This window comes from Centropristis striata, chromosome 9 (assembly GCF_030273125.1).
Source record: "Centropristis striata isolate RG_2023a ecotype Rhode Island chromosome 9, C.striata_1.0, whole genome shotgun sequence".
Lineage (NCBI taxonomy): Eukaryota > Metazoa > Chordata > Actinopteri > Perciformes > Serranidae > Centropristis > Centropristis striata.
Genome location: NC_081525.1, coordinates 13060179 through 13082874, shown reverse-complemented (window position 1 = coordinate 13082874; position 22696 = coordinate 13060179). Strand labels below are relative to the sequence as shown.

Genomic DNA, 22696 nt, shown 5'->3' with positions numbered 1-22696 from the left:
TTTTGCAAATGAACATGAAGAGCTGTGTAACTGTATTATAGTTATGCCTTAACGTACAAACGCGTCTCTGAAGAAATGCATGTACAGTACATTGTAAGTAAATGTTCCAGCAAAAATTGACTCCAGCTGGTTTCTAGCTATACACATAAGCTACAATTTAAAAAAAACTTTAGCAGATGGATGCTATTTTTGGTAAGGTGCTGTAACTGAAAGTTCTCTTTCGGTATCTAATTGGTGGTTAGTCAATGCTAGACTGTGTTGTTAGCGGTGGTTATTCATGCATTTGCAGAGGTCGTTATCAGCCACATGGATTCTTGAATTTTGGTGTATGACTAGATGAGCGTGCCAGCAAAAACACATTTTGTGTGAAAATTAAAGTATGCAAGATTGCAATATGGGTGCTTGTGTGTTGCACAGAAAAATCAGATAATACAAAATTTAAATATGCACACAGGTAAACACACACACACACACACACTTGCAGTGCTGAGAGCTTGAGGTTGACCGCGTCATCTCGTTAAGGTCTGCCGGTCTCCATGGGACTCTGAGCAATTAACCAATGGCCAGCCAATACAGCCAACCTTAATTGAATGGGAATTAAAGAGGAAAATAAGAAGAAAAGGAATTAAATAGAGAAAAAAAAGTTAAAGGAGGCAGACAGATGGAAACTAATGATAGTTGGATCCCAAGAGTGGTCAGAGGTGCAGCCAATCGATTGGAGACAGATTACATCTCTCTCGCTCTCTCTCCCTTTGTTTTCCCTTTTGTCTCTTTCCCTTTCTCCCACCCATTCCCTCCCTCTCTCCAACTCATTTGATGTAATGGAAACACTTCAAAAAGAAGCCTACCTAGCAGAACCATTGGATGTACATTAAGCCCAGTCTGCACAGATGCCTGTCTTCAGAGAGTGGGGACAAACACAACACAGACACACACACACACACACACACACACACACAGACACGCACACACACAGACACACACACACACCAAATCAACAGTACATCTGCCAGAGCTGAACCACCTTCTGACACACTTAAAAAGACCATGTGAAACATGAAAGATATCCACTGACAGATTACTGCTAAAACCAGCATTCAGACCTCAGAAAATCCCCCCAAAACAGGAAAAAGACAGGAAAATATCAGACAGTAATATTACACTCAAGATTCTACAAACCTACAAATGGCCAAAAAGTGTCAATAAACGACACTCAAAAAAAAATTGGACACCAAAAAACCTTAAAATCCAATACCACTGAAATTTTCTGAAATGGCACTTACAGCTTAAAGCTCGTAACTGAAAAAAAAAAATCAAGAGTGTTGCACAAATGCAGAATCTGTACCCCTGCACTGAAGGATCAATTGTACTCGTCTTTGGCCACTGGTTTTGGGGGGTGCCTCATTGATTTTGTGTGTGACTCACCCAGGCAGCATGGGTGCATAACAGTGACAACCCGTGTGTGTGTGACTGTTATCTGTGCAACATGGGAAACAGCAGAAAGCAGTGTTCCAGCCACTGACCAGCTGCTTGGATTTATTGGGGAATAAATGGAAATGAACAGACCGTGCACACATACAATGGGGAAACATGGCGGCAACAAGAGATGATGACTCCCTCGCATGGCCCCCAAAAAACTGCTAGAGTTGGATGGAGGGAGGGGGTTGAGTGAGTGGAGGCTCGAGGGAAAGACAGGACTCAGAATGAGGGAGTGAAGCCTCAGAAGGTGGCAGTGTGGTAGAGTGCTGCGGTTATGATGCTGAGATAAGAGGGGATTTATGCTCTCGGAAGCGCAAATTACCTCTTAATACTGCATCCATCTCATCTCTCTCTTATACATATGTACGTATCTATCTAACCACACACACCAGCACACACAAGGTTACTGTGCCCTGTACCTCAAGAGGTGCAGCCTCTTCTGGGATCAGGCAAAATCTGCAAGATTTCGCCGAACATTGCATTATGGAAATGACATGGATGAAGAGTGGAGACACAGCTGTGAGACATGTTTAAAGGCTCCACAACGACTTAGAATTCAGACCCAGGAGTTAGCTGGTGATGCCAGTATTAGACAGTTGGAAAATAGTTGTGGTCGTGTCTGCAGGCGACTTTTGTTTAAGATTCCTGGCAAGCGACCTCCCTGGATCATGCCAATAATGGCTGCTGTCTCTCAGATGCAAAGGGGAAGTTGTGTGAAGTTTTATGGTTGAAATATTCACCCAACTTCACCCCAGTAGGTTTAGTTGCCCAAGCTAGCTTTGCAAAGCCTCATGTGTATCAGTGCACCATAAGCAATCACAAATAAAACACTAGTAGTTGTAGATGTTGTAGAAGTGGCTAATGGTTTATGGTGTGTCAATGTAACCAATGTATAAATGAGATGGTTTATATTTCACCAAAAGGCCATTATTTCACGTGAGACTGACGTTTATTGCAAATATGGTGAGTTTTTGAATATGATTCCAAATTACGAATCATTTTTCGGAAAGACAGACCAACAACAATAGGGGCCTCGCACTGTTAGTGCTCGTACCCTAATAATGGATACTCTCATATGTTCATCTAGCACCACTATCAGTAGTGATGTGCCAAAGAAGCCTCATGAAGCATTTTCTTTATTTTCTGAGCCCACTAGATGGTGCTCTTAGTTTAAAGAGGCTCAAGCAATAGTAATTAATTGTTCTTTCAGTCCTTTGTTGAACATAGAGCGCCATCTAGTGGGCTCAGAAAATAAAGAAAATGCTTCATGAGGCTTCAATGGCACATCACTAGTGTTTTCAGCCCTTTCTTGAACAAAATGCGTCATCTAGTGGGCTCCATAAATAAAGCAAATGCTTCACAAAGCTTCGTTGTCCCTTCACTACGGCTAAACATCAGTGTTGTAGCACAATTGAGCTAGCTAGAACCTAGCCTGAATGCACACTCTACGTCTTGTTTGCATACATACATGTGTCGAAACCAAACATGGTCAACATGGTCTACGCTCACTAAATATTGTCCAGATGCTGGTACCAAGAGTGAGAACTGAATTAGGTAAGAAAGCTTTTAGCCCCTTTATCATGGAACAATCAGCAAAAAGATTTGAAATTGTCTGAGTTGATCACAATTGGTGAATTTAAATAGATTCTAAGGATGAAGAAATAATTTCCCTTGGTCAGTGTGACTGCTCCGTATGAGTCTCTACTTGAGGCTCTTTCACTGATGTTGTGATGGCTGTATTTGTATTTAATTGTTTATGTTAACTGTGTTTTAAATGTTGCAACTTGTCACTTTTTATGCTGCCGTATTGGCCAGGTCTCTCTTGTAAAAGAGATTTTTTAATCTCAACGAGACTTTTTACCTGGTTAAATAAAGGATATATATATATATATATATATATATATACGTTTTTTCAGTGTTGCACAAGTCCCTCCATTGTATTGGTTTGGTGGCAGAAATCTCACAGCTGCATATCTTTAAAAAAAACAACTGAGAGGACAAAACTTTTACCATCAACGTGTGAAGAAACCACTACAGGTATTGACAAAATGTGATTTTTAAAAATGTGCTTGAACCAGACATTTAGGGCATTTCTGTTCCTTCAGCACCTATTTCACCTTCTTCATCACAATCTTCTGTTCTCCTGTCTGGCTTCTTTCTGCCTCCTCTTTTTCTATATTTACACTCAGCACCCTCCCGTTTGAATGATGGAAAAATATTCCTCCTGCCCTCTTATCATCTGTTCATCTCTTTTCGGCAAAGGAAATTAAACTCTCTGTGTATATATTTCTTATTCTTTCAGCCTTTTTCAGCCTTAATTTGTATGTGGCTTTCCTCAAAAGGAGACAAGCCTTCCTTTCAGTGTGAGAGAAATGACTTTTCTGGTAAAGACACTGCTGCACATCTTTTGTAAAAGTGCCTTCACACAGTGTCATTTTTTCTAAACCATGATGGCCATTTCTGCCCTGAGGGTCTGTAATGTCCTGCCCTAATTCCCCCATATTTTAGTTTCTTTCTTTGCCTTCAAGGAGGAATGTGGAAACCCCAATGATAAAAAAAGCATCTCTTTTATTTAATCCCTCCATCTATCTATTCATTCTCCTTTTGTGTGAAGGCAGGGCTCGTGGCTCCTACAGTAAGAGCTTCTCTCACCTCATTCACAATAGGTTAATTAACAACTGCATCTCATTTATGATGACCTGGCCATGAAGCGCACCTAAGAGACAAGTCACATTTCAAGGCAATCAAAACTGTACTGCAATAAAAATAGTTCAAGTAATTAAACAGCACAAAATAACAAGAGCAAGGACGACATACAACTACAATAAAAGAGAGAATGTAATAAACGTGGGGTTAGAGAGCAGGTCTATTTATAGAGTTCCTATGAATGCTAATCTTTTTAGGGCCTTTTCTTTTAGATTGCACTGTGTTCAGAGAGACTTGAAATAATGGAGTGAGAGTAACATTGTACACGAGTCAGTGACCAGCCTGCTGGGTGACAGCCACAACTGCCTATAACATATAGACTAAATGATATCTCTGCATGCTTCTTTACCTTTATTCTTCTTGCTCGTCTTTATCCGCACTGAGGGTCAAACCACATGGGCTGTTAGAGCTCAATAACAAAACACTCTAGATTTAGGTTGAAGAGCATTTATTTTGTGGCTTGGAAAAGTGGAGTAGGCTCTTAAATGGTAAATGGCTTTTCTAGTCATAGAGACCACTCAAGATGCTTGGGATTAAGTGTCTTGCCTAAGGGGATGACAACAGCAACCTTCCAATCACTGGGTGAGACATCAAGAGACATCACGAAAGGAAGTCCAGGATGATGATATCACCATTTTATATACATAGCGTATTTCCTCAATTTAAAGCCGGGCCCCTATTAACCCATTAAGGCCTAAAACGCCTAGAAAAACATGCCTGGAAAACCTCTGGCAATTTTGAAAGAACCCCCTAAAACCTGAAGTTTTTCTGGAAATTCAACAGAAGATTTTTCAGCCTCTGTAGCAGATAGAAATGAAATTCAAAAAGTATTTGAGAGCTTATACCCGTGGCTTCCATGAGAAGTTGAGTTTATTTGTCCAAACCTTCAATAAAGTTTTTTAAAAAATCAACAAACTCAGCAAATGTTACATTTGACTGAATAAAAATCCTATGCATAATACTCATACATGCCCATTAGCAAGATGCAAACATGATATGACCATTGGAAGAAATAGACATAGTTCTCATTACCCTACTGTAATAAAAAAATATATATATCATAATAATAATAATAATAATAATAATTAATAATACATTTTATATATTGCACATTTCAGGGTACTCAACGACGCATAAAGTAATGTAAGACATAAACAGTCATGATTTCTTATATCATCACCACAATGAAATATTATTATTAATATTAATATATTATTAATAATATTATTATTATCTCCACATGGCCACAAATCTGTCTGTTCTACTGTGAAAATATGTCATCTAAAAACATATTCCTCATCCATAAATGCCGGTCGATTGGTTCCGAGGGTTCAAAGTCCAGATCAGCAATTAAATCATCGGCACTGTTTTCATCAAGATCGCTTCCATCACTTACTGCTGAGCTCCTCCGCTATAGTCGTCTTACGCCATGATTTAAAGTTCTGGAAAAGTCCGATGTTGCATTGCGACACTCCCGCATGTATTCTGATCATGATTCTGATGCATTTCATTGGCCAAGAGACCGAAAATAGGTGGAAAAAAATACAAATACTACAAAATGACATATCCGCTGTCCCGGCCTTAATGATAGAGTGACGCAACAGTGCTCCCGGTTTCAATGGTAGAAATGCGGTAATGCTTTCCCGGCGTAAATGGGTTAATGACCGGCCTCATTTAGTAACCGGGTGTAAAAACAGTTTTTAGTAAATAAAAGCCGGCCTCTTTTATAAGCCCGGTTTCTTACCGGTGTTATGTCAAAGTCTGTTCCCCTGTCGATATGTGTCCCCCTTACCTTAACCTGCACCAACCTGACCCCTGACCCCAACCAGTCCTCCTTTAAGTTGTTAACATGATCCCAAGTTTACCTGAACCCCAAACAGTTCTCTCTACAAAGCCTAACCTTAAACTTAAATCCTAACTCCAACTGCGGAGGTGATGCTACGGAGAACTCCATTCAGGAAACATCATTTAACGGTAACAGATTACTACACAACACCTGTATTTAGAAGTTTTGCCACACGAGTTAGTACTGTAGGTAATTATCGTTGTTTCTCCCGCTGTCCTAGTCATTCTCTGTAAAGTCGAGCCGTTTACGCACGTTCTTCTGTCCTTTTTAGTAGTTTAGACATTTTAAATCCTGCTTAAAATGAACATTCAGCGTGCTGTTCATTGTTTGTTTACATCCGAGTACTTCCAATATGGCCGACATCCGGGTAACTGGCTACAATGCGCTGTGTAAAACACTCTAAAAAGTGCCGATCAGAGCTGCTCTGATTTTCTTTTGTTAATAAAAGCCTCCTTCAAATAATAGCCTGCCCCTATTATTAGCCAGGTCCCAAACTGATTTTTTATTAATAGATTGTCGTTTCTAGATTTTTATCTAGCTTTTTTATTATTATTTTTTTTAACTTTCTATTGTTATTATTGACTTTTACTTTTTTATTTATATTTTTTTATTTATATATATATATTTTTATTTTATTTTATCTCATCTTACTTTATTTTTTATCTAGTTAATTTCTAAGCTGCCTCCAGTGTTTCCTCACTGCTCCATGTCGAGATGGAGCTTCCTCAGTTTGTGCTTTGTTTTTAATAGGATGGGTGGGATGGAGGGAGTTTGCTTGTTTCTATGTTTTGTTATTTTTTAAATTATTATCATTGTTATTTTCTCCTTTTTTATGTAAAGCGCTTTGTGTTGCATCTCTCTTGCATGAAAAGTGCTATACAAATAAAGTCTGATTGATTGATGATTCATCAAATAACTGGGAAGGGGTTTATCCAATCATTTTTCTAACCTTCCAAAACAACAGACAATCTCACATTCTAATTCAGCCCACTTCAAACAGTGACTGGCCATGTGTACAAAGGTGAGAAAGAGGGCAGGCTTTGTATGCAAAAACACAGTGCATTTATACATAGTGGTCAAATGATATGATGTCATAAGACTCAGCTCCGGATGAGGTCAACCATTGATCAAGAAGTAATGTTAAAAAGGCTAAAACAGACCTCAAAGCAGTAAATCAGTCTAACCTTTGTGTCTACTGAGCACTTACTCATCCCTCCTTCCATATTTTTGCTTGAAGGATCTCTCTTTTTTAACCCTCTGGAGTCTGGGGCTATTTTGTCCGTTTTTGAATCCTTTTCATTCTGCCTGTATATAACACTTGAAACAATGTTTACCACGTCTTGTCGGTATTTTTTTTTTAATCAGCACAACCTCACCTTTATGACCTGATAATTATTTTTTCACTTTGACTTACTGCATCAACATTTTGAACCCAAAGAAACACAACAAAATGTTGCAAATGTGGACACAAGTTGCACATAAGAGGTAAAATTAAGAAAACATCTAGTTCTATATTTTTATACTAAATATATTTGACCTTATCTCCGGTTTTACTTGGCCTATTATCATCAAATAAAAACTGGCACTGAGTTTTAAGCCAGTATTTTAGAGGGAAGTTGATGGCAGGGAGACACACTGCTTCGTTTTTACGCCATGACATCATGAAGAAGTCTTATGATTTGATAATGTTGCCGTGATTGGTGACTCTAGAGGGTTAAGGGAACCATTGACCCCATAGAAAACGAATGGCTTCCCTTAGTGAGCGATTAACCCCTAATGGAACATGGTCTCACAGGAATCTGTGAAATAGCCACGGATTCGCTCAACTCAAAATCTGTGGAATAGCCACAGAATTACTCAAATTTCCGTGAAACTGACACGGATTTCGCTACAATGCAAGTTAATGACAATGTCATATCCCGTGGCTATTCGTGGTCCAAGTCACATGACTTTCAAGGTCCCGGTGATCAGAACAAAAAACATGGCGGACAGTTCTCTCATTTTTTGTGAAAAAAAAAATCAATATTTTGACTTAGTTTCTGCATAAAAATGGATTTTGATCACATTTCTAGCGAGAAATATATGTTTTTTTTCCTAAATATTCACTCAGTGAATGTAGATAATCACTTTGTATGTTGGAATAGCCACGGGATATGACTGTCATTAACTTGCATTGTAGCGAAATCCGTGTCAGTTTCATGGAAATTTGAGTGATTCCGTGGCTATTCCACGGATTTTGAGTTAAGCAAATCCGTGGCTATTTCACAGATTCCTGTGAGACCATGTTGCCCTAATGTCCATGTTATATCTGGACTGCAACTCCATTTGGTGCACCAGCGTCCTCCTGGACCCGCAGCGTGCTCTTTGTATGCCTCGTTTATTTTTGTCAATGTGGTTCACATCTCTGAAGTGTGGGATCGATTTGTGAATGTACCTGTATATCACAGGAACAAGTGGGTGTCGATAAGCTTTATTTTTTGCAGTGAGAAGGAGTTCTGTCTTAAGGGCAATATTGGCTCGTGTTAAGTTTCTGGGTGAAATAAAAGTTACAGAGTAAGAGAGATAATAAAGAGAGAGAGAGAGAAAAAGGACAAAGAAAGTGAAGTTGCTTTAAAAACATGTTTTTTTCCCCCCCTGAAACACTTCCAGGTAACATTATAGCCGCAGTGCCTCAGTGGAGATGAGGCAGTCAGGTCACATCTGTGACTCATCCAAGCTGTGTATGCTGGATATTCCAGGTTATGAACTCACTGAGTCACCATACACTGTGACTGATATGCTAGCAGAGTGGGCGGTGGTGAAGGTGATCCATTTAGATAGAGCAGAAGGATAAGATTTTTTTTTTAAAAAACAGCAAAAACAGACATATAGGTGAAGCCTACAATTTAAACTTTGTTTCTGTTAACAATTGTTACTTTTGTTGGTTTATATTCTTTTTTGAGTCTTTTATGCATTGCTCTCACCTCCATATCCAAGAATATAATAATTGTATATTAATAAAACATACAACAATGTGCCTTGAAAAAAAGATTGCTATAAATCAGGGGTCTCAAACTCAAACTACCTGGTGGCCACTGGAGGCAGTATCAAAATGACCAAAAAAAGACACAAAATTATGAAGAAAAAAAAGACACAAAAAAATAAAAAAGACACAAAATGACTGAAAAAACACTAAATTACATAAAAGACATACAATTACAAAAAAAGACAAAATGGCAAAAAAAATAAACAGAATTACCAAAAAGACACAAAACTATTAAAAATGTCAAAATGACCCAAATTAGACACAAAATGACAGAAAAAAAGGACAAAGAATTACCAAAAAAGACATACAATTACTAAAAAAAGAGAAAAAATTACCAAAAAGACACAGAATTACCTAAAAAGACACACAATTATAAAAAAAGACACAAAATTACCAAAAAAAGGACACAGAATTACCAAAAGACACACAATTATTAAAAATTAGACACAAAATTATTAAAAAAAGACACAAAATCGCCAAAAAGCGTAATTAAAGGGACCTTCCACACACAATACGGTAAAGTGCCATTCATATAAAACTCACATTAAACTTTCATATCAAGGTGGGGGCCACAAAATATCATAACTGTTTTTATTTCTACTAAAGGTTGTTTATCTGAATTATGGCTGCAACTAACAATGTCTTTATCGATTGATCTGCAGATAATTTCCTTGATTAACCAATTATTTGTTTTTTAAATAACAATAAAAGTGTCTTTTAAAATGTCAAGTCCAAGGTGAGATTTTCAAATGTCCGATAGACAGTCCATAGAAATTCAATTCGCAAAGTATTCTTCCAGGAAAAAAAGACTGCAAAGATCAATCAAATGTTTAAAAAAAAAGTTGATTATTTCTCTGTCAATCGTTTAATCGACTTATCATTTAAACTCTAGTGTGAATCAAAGATAAGAGGAGAATCTTTAGTGTAATTATAGACACAACAGTGACATGCCCTGGTACTGCACTCAACATGATTGAAAGGGATCCCTGCTAAGCTTGTAATTGGATTTCAGCAGGGCATCTGTAGGACAGATGATAATATAATCAAGACTGCTATCACGCCTAACATTTGCAAATGGATGTTTTATTTTTCTAGAATTAACTGTACATACTGTCAAAAATAGACACAAATAAATTCAGTCTTCTGTCCAGAATGTGGCGGCAACACTTAAAAAAAAAGTCAAGATATTCTTTCCCTCAGCTGTGTCCTCCATTTCTTCTCAGGGGATCCTGGGGCTTTGGGTTTAATATGTACAGATATGTATGCATATCTCCTCCCAGTTGGACATCCCTAGAATTAAATCCACAGGGAAGCATCCTGGGGATATCCTAACCAGACGCCTGAAAGACCTCATCTGGCTGCCAGCGGTTTTTACTCCAAACTCCTGTTGGGAAATATGAGCTCCTCAAGCCTTAAGGTGAGTCCAGACACACAGTGATGGGAGTGAAGTTTCAGTTTTTTGAACTCACAATACAAAGTACCCGAAACTCATGACTGTAAGGGAAGGAAATTTAGACCGGCTGGGAAATTAAGAGCATTGCCTTTAGGCTGTTTCTTTTTCATCACAATAGCCCCATATAGCACTTGTATCACTGCAAATGCAGCACAAGTCTTCCTTGTTAGTCTTATATATAAATATATGGTAACACTTTACAATAACCATCATTTATCAATGGTAAACAGATAGTTTATTCATGTTTTATCATCATTTATAAACCGTATATAGGCCATTTAGATACATACATAATTGTATTTAGTTTTACTAACTAAATAATTCAGGAATTATTAGATAGATGGTATATTAATGTCAGTTTATAGTTAATTTACCATTAACAAACAATTACATTATAATTAATACTTTATTAATGGTTTTAGTTGCATTCATTATAACATTTTTAACACCATATTAAGTATGTTAATGCTTTTGAAATGATTCATATACCTTTAAGAAACTGGTTGAAAACATTTAAAGATTAAATATGTATAGCACTTTGTAAATGGTTAATAATTGGTTTATAAACCATCTATAAACATTACTTAGTTGTTATTGTAAAGTGTTAGCAATTATATAAAATGCTGCTCAATCTTGCCCAACACTTGCACACTTACCTACGCCAATATTAATTAAATTTGGACTCCCTTGCTATCAGAAGTAAGATAAAAAATGAAAAGATAAAAAATAATCTCTGGAAAATATGCACCGTACTGTGTCTGTGGTGGAGCGACATGCCTGTTATAAGCACAAGTGATGAGTGGTGGAAGAAGTATTCAGATCCTTTACTTAAGTAAAAGTACTAATACCACACTGTGAAATTACTCCACTACAAGTAAGTCCTGTATTCAAAAAATACTTAAATTACTAAAAGTACAAAAGTATCAGCATCAAAATGTACTTTTTTTTAAGTAATTTAGTTTTTTCTGTCATTTTGTGTCATTTTTTGGTCATTTTATGTTTTTTTTAAAGTAATTTAGTTTTTTTCTGTCATTTTGTGTCTTTTTTTTGTAATTTTGTGTCTTTTTTTGGCCATTTTGATACTGCCTCCAGTGGCCACCAGGTAATTTGAGTTTGAGACCCCTGATTTAGAGTCTGAACTAAATTCTCTACTTGCTGTACAATACTAGCAAAAATACAATACATGGGGCTTTAGCTACAGAAGAACATGTAAACATTTTATTATTATGATTTTTCAAGAATTTAAAGTTAAAGTTAATTTGTTTTTCTGTTTTTTAGATTTTGGAGAAATATGTGACACAAGTGAGACAATTGATGATTTTGTGGAGGAATTTCATGTGTAAGTCACACATTCTATTTGATTTGGTTATACCACAGTTAAATTATGTGGTTGCATGTAATATTGGCTGACATACACATATTATATTTTGTATATTTACCTGTGTTGGGAGGCATTGCTAGAGGAACACAGGAGTCCCCCTGCCCTGTTGATGGAGAGGACAGCAATGTCTTTGCCAGGAGAGCAGAGATGGGCTGAACCAACAGAGATGTCAAACTTCCTCCAGTTTCTCTTGACACCTCAGCTAGGGAGGAATAACAAACATAACAGAAGAGGATCAGACAAAAAATAGAGGTGAAAACCAGAATGAAAGCAGCAGACTTGGAAAAAGGAGACAGCATACTTCTGTAAGACAGTTTTGTCCTGACTTTGGTCCTGGTTTAATTTGAGTTAATATATGGAAGGTAAGGTAATATATGGAATTCCTCAAGGCTCTGTGTTGGGTCCCATTCTGTTTCCTATGCTACATGCAAAAAGTAACTCATTCAGCAATCAAAGTGTCTCTTCCATTGTTATGATAGCCAATTGTATGCACCTGTGCAACATTCTTAATACAATAAATGTTTTTTTTTCTTTTTCTGAACGATATACGTACAATCTCAGTAACTTAACTGTACTGTATTAAGCCTCATTTATGGTCCCTTTAAATACGAAAATTCATACATTCATTGTTCAGAGTCAAACGTTTCTGACATCAACAATAATGGTGATGGTGGAGGAGGCAAAACAGAGGAAGTGCTGTAATTAGTGGTGGTCTGTGACATGCGGACTAAGGATTTTTCTTCTTCCTCAAAAAGTTCAGCCAACTTAACTTTTATTTTCTCTGTCATGCTCTATGGTCTTGTCTTGCTTAAACCTCTGAAGTCCAGGAGATTTTGGTTCAAATTTGTCAACTTCCTATGCATTCCTTTCTGTCTCTGTTTAGCATCTTTCAGTCTCTCCTTACATCACATGCATATAATATAAAGTATAAAGCTGCCTAAAATACCAAAAATACAAAGAAAAAGACACAGGTGTCTATGGAAATGTACCTTCTTTTTTTTCACCATTTATACACACAAAAAATGCAGAAAATAATAAATAAAAAAACTACAAAACAGTCTATTTGCATGTAAATTAAAAATGATAGTAGTTTTCATTGTAGAAAGAAAATTCACATTCTAAAAATGGTCTAGAAACATAAATGGCACACTGTGAAAGCTCCTACGATTGAACTTTAAACTGGCTTTCTCAGCTTGTCTACATATCATATATAAATAAAGTTATTACTGTAAACAAAACATGTTTATTTTCAATAAATAGATGGACTCCAGAGGGTTAAACAGTTCTCCACTGCCCCTATGATTTCTGGTGGCACTGCACTTTTTCCTCCATGTCCTTTACCTTTCAGGAAACAGGCAGAAGTACAAATAGCTCAGTCCCTATCCATATCAAACTTTGAGCCCAAATGAGCCCCAAGAAAAGGTTGTTTGTTCCTACCCTCTAATATGACCCACAGGAGAGTTTCCTGAACTAGTGCCCCTACTGGAGGCAAATAATCAGTATGGCCCATAGACTGTATATAAATAATGGACGTAGTCACCGTGACGTCACCCATTGGTTTGTGGACTGCCCGTTGGAAGCCTTGAGTTCAGCGTTACACTCGTCGCCATCTTGCGTCACCATCATGTTTCCGATACGCAGAGCAGACCATAATTGGACTGTGGCGGAGCGCGAGGGATCTGACGACACTGACTACAGCCTCTCTACACCGGCAACCCGACTGAGAGAAGCCGCTGTTAATTCATGTTAGCATTAACTGGGATGTTAATTTTGGCTAGCAAAAAAACAAAAACAAAATGTATCTTTCTTACCTCAGAAAACTGAGCAGCGACTCCTTGGAGTGTCTGTTAGTCCAACCAAACACTGAACAAGACATTTTACTGAACAAAACGTTCAAATAAACTGTCATTAAGTGAAAATATAGTATGAAAGGGTCAAAGTTATGAGACCAAACCGCTAAACGTCCTCTTTTCTATCTATATAACGTTATATATAACTTTATTGACAAGTTGCCGTGGATACGCTCTGCTTCTCTCCTGGTGACGGCTCGCCTTGTCAGTGACCTGTCAATCAAAGCTAGAAACGCCCCAAATCATATGATTCTTTATCTTCTATTTTCTTCTAAATGGGACCATTATTAGAACTATTGACATCAAATTGTCTTGAAGAAGATTTTTTACTAGCGATTGAGACCATAATGTTGTCCCTGAAAAATTTTTCTGAGGTAATAAATCAAGTGAGAAGTTTTCAAATTTAGCACTGAAATGAATGGGCAGATTTCTTTTGCAGCCAAACTTAGCACCCCCTACTGGAATTTTCGGTGAATTGCAGGCTTTATGCACTTCCTGGTGGCTTCCATGCTCAGGCACGGAGATTGCCGCCTGGTATGGCCTCATACCTTAATACAGTAGTCGCAGTTTTAAATATGTGATTAAAATGGTGAAATGGTCACAGGTCACCATGTAGTAGTAGTTCAAGTTTACGCACCAAAACTACTTGGTTAGGTTGAGAGAAAGATAGGGGTTTGGGTTAGAGGTAGATTTGCTAGATGACACTTCCTTACACAAGTACAGTACAGGCCAAAAGTTTGGACAGACCTTCTCATTCAATGCGTTTCCTTTATTTTCATGACTATTTACATTGTAGATTCATCAAAACTATTAATGAACACATGTGGAATTATGTAGGCTACTTAACAAAAAAGTGTGAAATAACTGAAAACATGTCTTATATTCTAGTAAGCAAAGGGTGGTTACTTTGAGGAATCTAAAATACAAGACATGTTTTCAGTTATTTCACACTTTTTTGTTAAGTACATAATTCCATATCTGTTCATTCATAGTTTTGATGCCTTCAGTGAGAATCTACAATGTAAATAGTCATGAAAATAAAGAAAAAGCATTGAATAAGAAGGTGTGTGTCCAAACTTTTGGCCTGTACTGTACATGATGTAGTTTTGTATTAAATGTGATGTAGTTATGTTTAACTAACTCAACAGTAATTTCGACACAAACTTCAGTCTCCTGGGTCAAAGTTGTGAGTTTGTTTGACAAATATATCCTTTATGCTAACAGTGATAATAGTAACGCTAACTATGATAACAGTAAGGGAACTGTAGCATTAACAGTAGAATGCTGGCAACCCTGCTGCCATTATTTTACTGTTAATTTACAATAGTTAGGCCAACAAAGTGTTTTTCCCAGTAAGTCAAGTAAGAATGCACACAATTGAAAAAGTGTATCTGCCAACACATACGCCGATGCCCCGATCAGTTCATGAGGAAAAGTCGCATGTACATCAACACCCAACATGAAGCCTTAAATAGAAGTGTTGAGTTGGTTTGTCTGCTAAATGTGTTGCATACCAAGCTGTACATTAACAACATAGAGCAGAGCAGCCAGCGGGTGATTGCTGGTACCATTTTTTTTCTCCGTGGCATTGTTATCTCGTCTACAATTAATGACACAATAAACCTTGATCTCTTTAACAAATCAATGCTTTGTTTAAGGTGATGCTTCCTTCCACCAGCAAATGTTTTCCTCTCCATTTCAGAGATATACGCCTCCCTCGCTGCTCGTCATCACCTCTTGTCGGATCGTGACCCTGTGATGGATACAGTATTTTACCTCACGGCAAAAAAGCACAAAATGTGCAACACTCAGTTCAGAATAGAAGCCTAGCGCCACATCATGCTGCTGCTGTTTGTAGCACAGTGTAAATACACAGCGCTCACATTGCAAAGACTTAAAGAAAATTCACGAGCCTCAGGAAAAATGCTTTGGTGGACACAGGGTCTTAAAAAATGTGCATAATGACAACAGAAATAAATGAGAATAATTTGTTCAGTCATATTGCTATCTATGTGTGGCTGTTTAATAGCAGCCTGGTGCCATTTGCATGAGATTTAATCAAGGTTCAAAGGGTTCAAAGTCACTTCACTTGTACAGCACAGTTATCCGGCACAGCAATAAAAATCAGTACTGAAAGGAGCATTTTATGCATGTCTGCAAGAGCACATACATAGATAAAACATAGTGTACAGAAGAGACCAATTACTTTCCTCTTCCACAAGCCTTACTCATTAGGTTTTAAGAGTAAATCTAACTGTTTTATTCAAATGGGTAATTGAAGGAAGAGTGAATGGCTCTTGAGAGATCTCAGATGAGAGCAGCCTCATCATCATATCATGCTTGAAGAAAGCACTCTAGAGCTTCATACATACACATGGAATGACACACACACACACACACACACATACACACACACACACTAGTGCAGAGTCTCATGCATTTGGAAAGGATTTGATACATATCTTACTTTTTTTCAGCATCTTCTTATCTAGTATGGTCCAAACTGTCCACTAGCAAAACTAGTGATAAGAGCTGTTTCCACTACCGGGCAATACCAGGAATGAGGCGGGTCTCACTCGTTGAAACGGCCCTATTTTGAATACGAGCAGTCTGGGGCATGCTTTTGTATGGACTTTTTCCGTCCCTGTGGAAGAGCAGGGTCTTTTTTCAGCCCGGCTACTGATTGGATAGATCGCTAAGCGGGATGTGACATAGTACTCGACAACAACACTTGCCATTTTGTAAAACACGCCGAAGCAGTGTTCCCAACTTAGCGACTTTGTTGCTAAATTTAGCGACTATTCCCTTATCGACTTTTTTCAAGAAAGCGGCTGGAGACATTCCAGCGACTCCTTTTTAATCTTCTTAACAAGGCCGGCTCATTAAGAAGAGCCGCCGTTAGTGGCAGTTAGCTCTGTAGCAGTACAGTGTGTATGTTCTAACAGGCTAACAGTTAGCTCTGTAGCAGTACAGTGTGTATGTGCTAACAGGCTAACAGTTAGCTCTGTAGCAGTACAGTGTGTATGTGCTAACAGGCTAACAGTTAGCTCTGTAGCAGTACAGCGTGTATGTGCTGCTGCTGCAGGAGGTGTTTACTTAGCGATCTCTGTTTGTTTACAAAAAGCACCGGACACTCTGTGCACAGTTAGTGATGCCGGTTAATTCACAATCACTATGTTTATGATCAGCGGAGACGCTGTGCATAATTAGGCATGCTGCTTTCAGCTGCTGATGTTGTGCACAGTTAGCGACTGCGAAAACCATACATCATCTCCGGAGTCTCTAAATCCCTCTGGGGGCTAACTTGTAATGGAGACACGCAGAGTGAGCGGAATTTTGAGAGGGTGTGGCCTGAGACATTCCCGGTGGCCACTTTTTCCCCTAAAGGAAACACAGCTAATGTGGAGAAGGGGACCATACAATGAAGCACTGCTTTGTCTGCCCCCTACTACCCAACCAGTGCAGCTCAAAGAATCTAACAGTGTTCAATAAAAATGTAAAGGACTGTGTAAAGAAATGGGAAACTGTAATTTGACCAACCAGCTTCAAAGACACGAAAAGAAGAAGAAGCTTAGAAGGCAGGTGACAGTTAGCTAGATACCAAGCTTGGAGAGCTAAATGACGGGGTCATCCCTATGTTCCCCTTTTTTTTAGAAAAAAGGTCCTAACTTCCCTGTTTTTCCCAAAAAAGGTTCTATGGTCCCCTGTAGCAATACATACCTGGGAGCATAGGACCCTTCTTCTGGAAAGGTCAAAACGTTTGACAGATTAACTACTGAATACTGAAATGATCAATGTTCAACAATGCAAGGCATCAAGCTGACTGATTATGAGGCTAAAGCCTGTTCGATAGGACTTACTAGTTAACTAGAAAGGCTCAATATGTTTACCAGACTAACTACTGAAAGCCTAACTGATCTATAGTTAACTAGTCAAGGCCTCAAGTTAACCCCTGTTTGATTGGTAGGTAACTAGTGACTGTGTAATGTTAGTTTATGATAGGGGAACCCTATTAACTAGTGATGTGCCAATGAAGCCTCATGAAGCATTTTTTTTTCATTTCTGAGCCCACTAGATGGTGCTCTTGGTTTAACGAAAACGGCTCAAGCAATGGTAATTATTTGTGCTTTCAGTCCTTTGTTGAACATAAAGAAAATGCTTCCTGAGGCTTCATTGGCACATCACTACTATTAACTGCTAATCCGCTTTGCCTGGAGTTCCACCTGGAAGCTTTTAGCCATACACTGTTAAAACATGTGCAGAGTTTAGCACCATTAGCACATTGGAGAGTGTGTCAGTCACACTACCTCAAGCACAAGTGAAATGGCGAAGCTGAGAAAATCCGCTTTCAAGTTCTAGGTCAGCTACAACAGCAACAGGGAGAGAGAGTTGTGTAAAAGACAAGGACGGTGTCTCAGCATTGCTCTATCATTGTAGAATAACGTGTCAATCAACAGAACAAGTAAAAAAAACAAACTGCAGCCAAACTCCTTATCCCCGCTGCTTTCAGCTTTAATGGCTCAGGAAATGTGTCTGACTGTTTGTTGCTGTTAATGTCCTGATACAGAAACAAACTGTATATATTACGTTGTCATATGGTATATATGCTGTTTTATTTTATTGGTGAGGTTGTTGTTTCTCACTGAACTACTGAATATGTTTGTAGTGTTCTCTGGACATTTACCCACACAGTCTCTAAAATGTGTAGTTTTAGCAATAGTATAATATTTGTACAGGACATACACAGCAGCTTAATGCGCATTGAAAAATATATTAACCTTGTCAATTGGCACTGCGGGCACAGGAAGGGTTGATGATCCTGCTCTATTCTCTATGATATTTTGTTTATTTACCACAATTGCTGGTAACTTAATCAAACAAATGCATAATTAATATGCAGACCTTTGCGGCGCTTGTAGGGGGCGATGGAATTTTGGTGGTCCTGTTGTTAACTGACACGCTACAGTTTGTTTTGTTAATTTGTTCCACCATAATACTGTATGTCATAATATCCTAATATATATATATATATATATATATATATATATATATATATATATATATATATATATATATATATATTTATTTATAATATAAGACTTATTTCACTGTCCCATGTTTCCGGGAAATGTCTTTTTTCTCAACAGGATTACACAGTAGAGAAGTTAGTGTTCTGTTGCATTTTCTTGCCCTTTACTTCAACTATGATGTCTTCACAAACAAATGGGAGCTACAATAACCAACAGAGACATAAGTCATTAGAAAGGCATGCATCCTTTGTCCCTAATAGCTAATTTCCTCAGCCAGTTGCATCTTGTACACCCCATTAACTTAAGCATATTGTTACTTTTCTGCTTCTCTTGCAGCTGATCCATACTTTGTCCAAGTTTGTGAAGAATCTATACTCTAACCTCAGCTGTGAGGACAAGTTCAGCAACCCTCTCTAAAAATCCCTTGGGGTTTCTTTGAACCAAACTTCTAGTCAATAGCCTTCTGTGGCTGGTCTAGAGAGTGCCATGGCAGCATTCCAGCTCCACAAGATGATTAATAATCCATGAGTGACACAGGAGACAAAGGGGGGGAGTGGAAGAAACAAGGGGTGATAAAATTGAGGAGGGAAAGAAACGTAAAAAGTAAAGACGAACACGGAGGTCAGGAGATGGTTGGGCAAGATCCGAGGAAAAGGTGTAAGGTTGGAGGGGAGGAGATGAGGCAAGGAGTGAATAGCAGATGAAGTGGCAAGAGAGAAGGAGGTTGAGAGACAGTGAACAGAGGGGAAGGAGAGGACAAAAGAGATGAGAAGACGTGGGAGGTTGGAGGGGAAGAAAGAGTCAGAGAATAATGGGGGGTAGAAGAAGTGAGTGAGTGGAGGGAAGAAGCAGGAATGATGTCAGCAAGGCTAGAAACAAGGGTAACACTTAATACGGCTGTGGCTCGGTTGGTAGAGCGGCCACCCACTGATCGGGCGGTTGGTGGTTCGATCCCTGACCATGGCAGCTTACATGTCGAAGTATCCTTGGGCAAGATACTGAACCCTAAATTGCCCACTGATGCTGCGTACATCTGTGTATGAATGAATTCCCAATTGTGGCAGGTGGTGATGTGCCAATGAAGCCTCATGAAGCATTTTTGTTATTTTTTGAGCCCACTAGATGGTGCTCTATGTTCAACAAAGGACTAAAAGCTAAATGATTTACGATTCAGAAAATAGAGAAAATGCTTCATGAGGCTTCATTGGCATATCACTAGTCGCAAGTGGTACTGTTGTAGGATAGCCTCGGCCACCAGTATGAATGTGTGTGTGAATAGGTGAATGAGCATAGTGTGTTGTGTAAAGCGCTTTGGATAAAAAGCGCTTTATAATTGCACTCTATTTACCATTTACCAAAACATGTTGAGCCTTTACTAAGGAACAAGCTAACTGAGAAGTAACTGATCATTAATAAATGGTGCATACGTAATTCCCAAATAACCTAGAATAGAAAATTATAAACCATTGTTGTAACCTATGTCAGGATCGCTGCATTAAACGCCGTGTTAATGCTGAAAAAATGGTTTGGTTAAGGCACAGAAACCACACACGTTGCTGACATGGGACTAAAAGACATTGTTGACACATGACAACCGCTCTACTAGACTTTGTAACAGTCACTGATTGCTTTTTTTGATGCTAAAAAAAAGAGTAAGGTTAAGGCAACCAAGTCACCTCTTTAGGGTTAGGCACCAAAACCACTTTCCTAAGATAAGGATAAAAAGAACAGGGTTAGGCTCTGGACGTAAATTTAAACAACAAGACACGAACACCATCCTCCTGGTGTACAACCACTCCCACCCACCCAACAGCAGACCTACATTGCTTTAAACATTAAATTGCTTCATCACATTTCATCAGATGCCTACGAAATCCAGTGGATTACTTTTTATAGGAAATCATGCAAACATGAGGACAGTTCATGAGGGCAGTCTGGATTGGTTACTGAGATGTTTTCTCAGTTTTTTTTACTGAGATGGGGTTTTTTTTCACTACTACTATGTTTACCTGACGATTACTTTACATTTGTGTGTGCACTTTTGAAAAGCATGATCCTACTGAACTGACAAGTTTAAACCAATCCAAAACTGGTGCCTTAACTGCAAAAAAAAAAGGACAGCCTGGATACAACCCAGTCACTGTAGCATTTAAAACGGAAAAAAGTTTGCAGAAAATCAGTTAATTTATATTGAATAAATTGTTGTGATCAGTGGAACTTTGACGTGCAAATACATGTGGTTGACCAAGCAGCATAATTAATAATTTGCACAATTTGATAGCGTTGACTTTGAGGGAAATGAAAGAAAGAGAGTCCAACACAGCTAGTAGTTTAACGGTGTTGTGCCATCATGAACTGCTCCACAACAGAGGAATTATTGGCAGACAGTTATGAGACAGCAGTCGATAACAGACTGTATGAACTTATCTCCTTAGCAACTGAGCTGACAAGTTTAAAGTTAGCAAGCTTGGAAGTTCAAAGAAGTTTTTTTTTCTTTTCAGTAATTTACTGAATCAAATGATATGCAATTCTGAGAACAAAAAAAACACAATACCCCTAACGACAGCGGCTCACTGTGCCATTGATCATTCTAAATATAGCACACACGTCATTATACATGCACGTAAAGTTCGCGTTGTAAAAAAAAGGCTGCAGTTTCTGTGAATTTAGGCTACAAAACCACGTAACTAGGTTTAGGGCAAAAAACTTCTTGGTAAGGTGTTATAAAAGACAGTTTAAACAGTAAATAAATGTACATAAATGCTGAAAGTGAAGTGGTTACGAGGGTGACGTGAGCCATAGAAGTTACGTAAACAATGTAAATCAAGTTAAAAAAAACCTGATTCACAAACTATGAGCCACAGATGTGACATAAAAAACATAAGTTATGCAAAAAGTAATTTACTTTTGTTTTCACCTGGGACACCAACCATGTTTTCATAGGTGAAAGTCCGCCGTTTGTTTGACCCTTTCACTTCCCCTCCCTCCCTGAGTGTGTTTTCCGCCATTTAAAACTCCAAATTATTGTTTTGAGGGGAAAGCAGTCCAATTCAGACACAGTATGAGAACATTATTAACATTATTGTCCATTTATGTTCAAGTATAAACCAAAAAGACAATTATGAACTGGAAAATGAGCTTCATTTGTTCCCTTTAAGCTATAGTAGAGTGTAGAAGCTTCCATTTCTTCCTCTGTTGTGTCCTTTCCTGTGATCCACATGGCAAGTCCTTTTTAATAATTGTCACATTGTCACAACTCACAGAATAAAGCCTGTCCTGATTTAATTGGTACTGTTGTACCCTGTGGTTATTTAACGGTTCTGACTTAACGGCAGTGCTTTCCTGCCACAGCGGTCCAAAGCCCACATATATTCCAATATATTCTAAATGTATGATCAGTTAAGAACATTCCAAAAAGCCTATTCTCATCCATCATACCATATTGTAAGGAGCCCTAAGCCTCTGGGTCATAACTCTTCCTTTATAACTAAATTGTGCATGGTATTGTTAGGTGTAAGTGAAAAGAGATGGAACAAACATGATATTTGTTTATCCTTTGACTTCAAACTATATTTGTTTAAAAAGAAAAACAATTGTACCCTCTATTACATCCTTGGCTTGAGTTTAAAAAATTGATGTCTTGGAAAACAATATTTCATTTCCTGGAGCCATGAAGAGCTTTGATTTTCAGATACAAGTCGAGTATTTTTCTGATAGAATCAATGTTGAGGTGGAGACGAAATTTGAAGGCGGAAGAGGACTCTACATAGGGGCACTTTGCGCTTCACAGCACTTCATTCCCACATACTCCAGAACTATCTCTAAACCCTTCATTAAAAGATGCTTGAGAACGATTGTCTTTGATGTTGGACTTTTATTTTTTGCCCTCATCTTTTCCCTCTCCACATAAACTCTGTCTTCACAAG

At 38.2% G+C, this 22696-nt stretch overlaps 1 protein-coding gene across 1 annotated transcript in view; it reads right to left on the bottom strand.

Annotated features, from left to right (window-relative positions):
- Nucleotides 1–22696, bottom strand: part of LOC131978137 (inactive N-acetylated-alpha-linked acidic dipeptidase-like protein 2) — a 787053-nt gene that overhangs the window by 257958 nt on the left and 506399 nt on the right. The window contains exon 9 of the mRNA XM_059341659.1: nucleotides 11949–12092. Coding sequence (XP_059197642.1) covers nucleotides 11949–12092 — 144 coding nt within the window. The remainder of the gene's footprint in view (nucleotides 1–11948; nucleotides 12093–22696) is intronic.